The following is a 4036-nucleotide window of genomic DNA, read 5'->3' as shown; positions in this document are numbered from 1 at the left end:
AATTGTGCCGGCGGCTCTGCGGCGTCGTGGCGGCGCTGGTGCTGCGGCTCAGCACCGTGGCGGCGGAGCGGCGCGTTGTGTGTTGTGCCTACGAGGCGCAGGAATCCGACCGACGAGCCTCAATGCTACTAGTGCGAGAGTTGGCGCAGGAGCTGCAGCGCACCCGATATGCGCCGCTCTGCCGCCCCCGCCACTCGCTGTGCGCCGTCGCCGCTGCGGTTGTGGCGTGTGGCCGCATGCAGCGTCTCGCCCAAAGCCGTCGCGTCACTGCCACCCTTCCCAGCAACGTTCACAACAGCAGCAATACACTACCACGGTCCGTGGCGTCCAGCAGTCTGCGGCGCCTCGTGGAGGCAGTACCGCTGGCGGCTACAGCAGTCCTGCGGCACTCGCCATTTGGCACTATGCCCGTAGTGCGGTTGCCACCGCTAACGTCGCTCTGTAACGCCATTGCACCAGCGGACGGAGACGGCGCGGTAGACGGTGGCTATGTGCTTCAGGAGCTCCTTGCCCTGGCAGAATTGGATGTCGGTGCGGAGGAAAACCGCGTCTGCTTCGCTGCCGATGCGCCGCTAGGCGCTGCGCTGCTGCTGTTTCCCCAGGTGCCTGTGGTGCGTCGTGCCACGTCGCATGGACAAGGGCGCAATTTTTGTCGCTATCCCACAGTGGCACAGGAGCTTACAAGCATTGTGGGTGTTGTGCGTCGCTACCTCAGTGAGGTGGAGGGCAAGCTGCAGCAGAAGGACGCCTCTATCCAGCGTGCAGAAGAAGAAAATTCCCAGCTTGCGTGTGTGCTAGAGGAGCGCGAGCAACTTGCTGCTGGTTTCGCCCAGAAGCTTCATGACTACGAGCAACACGTGGCAGCAGCGTATGTGAACCGGGACGTGCACCGGCAGCTGCAGCAGCGTCTCACGGAGGCGTTTGACGCGCTGCAACAGGAGCGCGAGGCGCGGCGGGGCACAGAAGACGCCAACGCCGTACTGCGTCAGCGCGAGGTGGAGCTCACTAGAGCTGTGCAAGAAATGCGTGATGAGGTGCGCTCCCTCTCCATCGAGCTCGCAGAGCGGCAACAGCAGCCGCATGGCATCTATGCGACATCAACACCGCAGCCGCGCTACGGTATACTGAGCCACAGTGCGGCAGCGCGTTCAACCGCTGCGTCGACGCCGGGGGGACTGTACGTCCCCCGATCTGTCTCCGTGCCAGAGGCCACTGCTGACTTTACTGATGCCGTGGCTTCTGGTAATCGTGCTGCTGCTGCTGGTAGTGCTAACAACAATACTTTTGAGGATGGCGTTGGTGTTCAAACAGGTGAGGCGCTGTGGCGTATCATTGCTGACATTGAGTCGCGCGTCGCGCGGACTGGCAGCCACACACCACCCGGGGCAGCGCAGACATGAGCACTGTTTCACTTCCCCACCCCAGACATAACGCAAGTCTTCCTTGTTATTATTTATCCTTGTCTGTCTGTGCGTGAGGGGAGAGGAGAGGGACGGTGGCTTTTTTTTTTTTTTCGCCCTATTAGGTGCCTATTCCGAGGTGTTGATCTCTTCCTCTGTGCGGGTCCCGGCGGCTGCCGTGGTGTTCCTCACGCCCATGCCTTTGTTCCTGTCGCTCCTGCATCTATTTGCGACGCTCACGGTTAGTGCTGCGCAGAGGAAAGTAAGAGGGGAATAGATAGATAGATAGTGAGTGAGAGAGCTCGCCCCTGTATGCAGCACCACGCAGAATAGTTGGGAACGGCCTGTGCACACGAACATAAGAGATCACAGCCGGCGTTGTACTGTTATACATTTTCTGCATATAACAGGCTGAGCGGCAGTACAAACCAGAGGTAAAAAAAGAACCTAAGGTTTTAAAAAAAAAAGCCCAAACCACACATACACGTACATTAGCAGCAACAAGCGTACAAAGGCGCATTGGTTATGAGCGCCAGTAACAAACGGNAAAGCCCAAACCACACATACACGTACATTAGCAGCAACAAGCGTACAAAGGCGCATTGGTTATGAGCGCCAGTAACAAACGGGAGGACGGTGCAGGCCGCGCCCCAGCGTGTGCCGCATTCGCCTGCTGTGTGTGCCGCCGCATCGTCACGCTCGACGGGCGGGGCGTGGCGTGTGGCGCGGGCCTTCCGCTCGCGTTGCCGTCGTCGATGTGCACTGCGCCGTCAGTAGTAGCAGCAGCTGCAGCAGCAGCATCACCGCTTCGGCCGCCGAGTGGCGTCTTTCTCAAGACATCGCGGGTGCTGCACGTCGAGGATACGGTGGCTGAGCGGCGGCGCCGCAGGGACCAGCGAGCTTCGCTTCTAAAGGCGAGGGATGAGGCGTGGCGGGACCAGCAAAGGCAGCACCAGGAAAATGTAAAGGGATCAGGTGGGGGAGATGCCGAAGCGGCGCTGGATGAGTGGGAAGAGCAGGAGACGGCACACCGGCAGCTGCTGCACCCGGCCATCAGGGGCTCACTGTTGAGCGCGGCGGGAAAGTACACTCCGCTGGCGCCATCGCCACTTACGCCGTGGCTCAACACACGCTACGCCCGCTTGAAGAACGGCTTGTATAACACCAGCGGCACAGCTCCCGCAACGGTCGATGCAAGGCGAACAATGACTGCGGAGGCGCGCATTGTGGCGCGTCTGTCACCGTCTTTTTCGTATCAGTACGCGTGGCTTTCCGCGGCGGAAGCGGAAACGTACATAGGGGAGCTGTGGCGCATGCTACACGACGCTCCAGTTCCCCCGCCAGGCTCGTCGACCCCACTCACTGTTCAGTGTGACGAGTTCCGTCGTGGGGAAGAGCAGAAACTGCAGCAGGCTGAGCAACAGCAAACCGCCGGAATGACAACAGAGGTCACCACCACGCCACTGGGCTCCCCGCAGCTTCTGCCGTCATCACGGCGGGTTTCGCAGCTTTCGTTTGCGTCGGCCAACAACATTCCCTCGCTGGAGGGGTCGCCAACGATGAATCTCTGCGCGCCGTCCCTTGTGCCAGGCCGCACGGCACCCTCTCCGCTCTTTGCGGTGACGGCAATAACATCTGGCTGCTCACCTCGTGCGTTGCCGACCCTGCACATGCGCAAAATCGAGGCGATGAGGCTGCACGCAGTAGATTCCGATTCTACGCGTAGAGGAAGAACGTCATTGACGAGCCGTATCCCGCCCAAAGCGACGATACCCTTGCCGCAGTTGTTGTCTTCCTCTGCCGCCGCCGCCGTTACTGCAGCCCTGCCCTCCAGGGAGGTATATATCTCGACGTTTGCGCGCCACTTAATGCGGCGGGTGGTGCATAACGCTGGCACAGACCTACCGCTCTGCCCACGTTGCTGCAAGGAAGCTCTGGAAATGCAGCAGAAGAGCGTTGGCCAGGTTGTAGAGGATGTCGTTGGCCTCGCCGCGGCTTATGCAAACCCCGACGCGGTGAGTTTTGTACTTTGCTACCGTGCGGGCTGCGCGCGCGAGGAGACGACGAGACCTGGCTTGTGTGATGCGAGCGCAATAAACACCCGCGAGGCGCCACTGGCCTCCAGCAATAATGACAACAGCAATAAGAATTCTCCAACATCAGAGGGGCAGAATCATCATCAGCAGTGGCAGCAGGACCGTGAGGATGGCCTCGTTGGTGTGCAGAACATATTGGTTAATTCGGATGTGAGCGTCAGCTGTGTGGTGCAGCAAGAGGCGCTGCAGCGGCTGAAGCTGGAGCTGCTGGAGGCGGAAGCGCAGTCGCGTCTTCTTTCTGCGTTCTTGCAGGCGTTCCGCCATGAGGCAGACGTGCTGGCGGCGCAGCGGCGCGTCGAGGCCTCGGCGTTGTGTGCAAAGATGGCGGCGGCGCGCAACGCCCAGCAGGTGCGCGCCTTCTTTGATGTGGAGGACGCCGCATCAGGAGTCGCCCTGCGTATGCAGAACGCCATGCGCAGCTGTGCCTTTGTCGCTAAGACGAGCGCAGTGCTGCTGGCGTTTCCCGTACGCACCAGCGGCGTTGTCGCGACGATCGCGGGGCTGCGGCTCGGCCAGCACCCCGCCAACTCGGCGGCGTGG

The 4036-nt window shown here is 60.8% G+C and overlaps 2 protein-coding genes across 2 annotated transcripts; both read left to right on the top strand.

Annotated features, from left to right (window-relative positions):
- Window positions 1-122: 122 nt before the first annotated feature.
- On the top strand, window positions 123-1400 carry DQ04_12851010 (hypothetical protein; the record flags this gene model as incomplete). Its single annotated transcript, XM_009316834.1, has 1 exon — window positions 123-1400. One exon carries the CDS (start codon window positions 123-125, stop codon window positions 1398-1400), a length of 1278 nt encoding a protein of 425 aa, XP_009315109.1.
- Window positions 1401-2008: 608 nt separating this feature from the next.
- DQ04_12851000 (hypothetical protein) lies at window positions 2009-4036 on the top strand (the record flags this gene model as incomplete). Its single annotated transcript, XM_009316833.1, has 1 exon — window positions 2009-4036. A coding segment is annotated over one exon (2028 nt), but the record flags the coding sequence as incomplete, so codon positions are not given.

The sequence above is a fragment of the Trypanosoma grayi genome, assembly GCF_000691245.1.
Source record: "Trypanosoma grayi strain ANR4 Tgr_1285_V1, whole genome shotgun sequence".
Lineage (NCBI taxonomy): Eukaryota > Euglenozoa > Kinetoplastea > Trypanosomatida > Trypanosomatidae > Trypanosoma > Trypanosoma grayi.
This window is presented reverse-complemented; position numbering and strand designations above follow the sequence as displayed.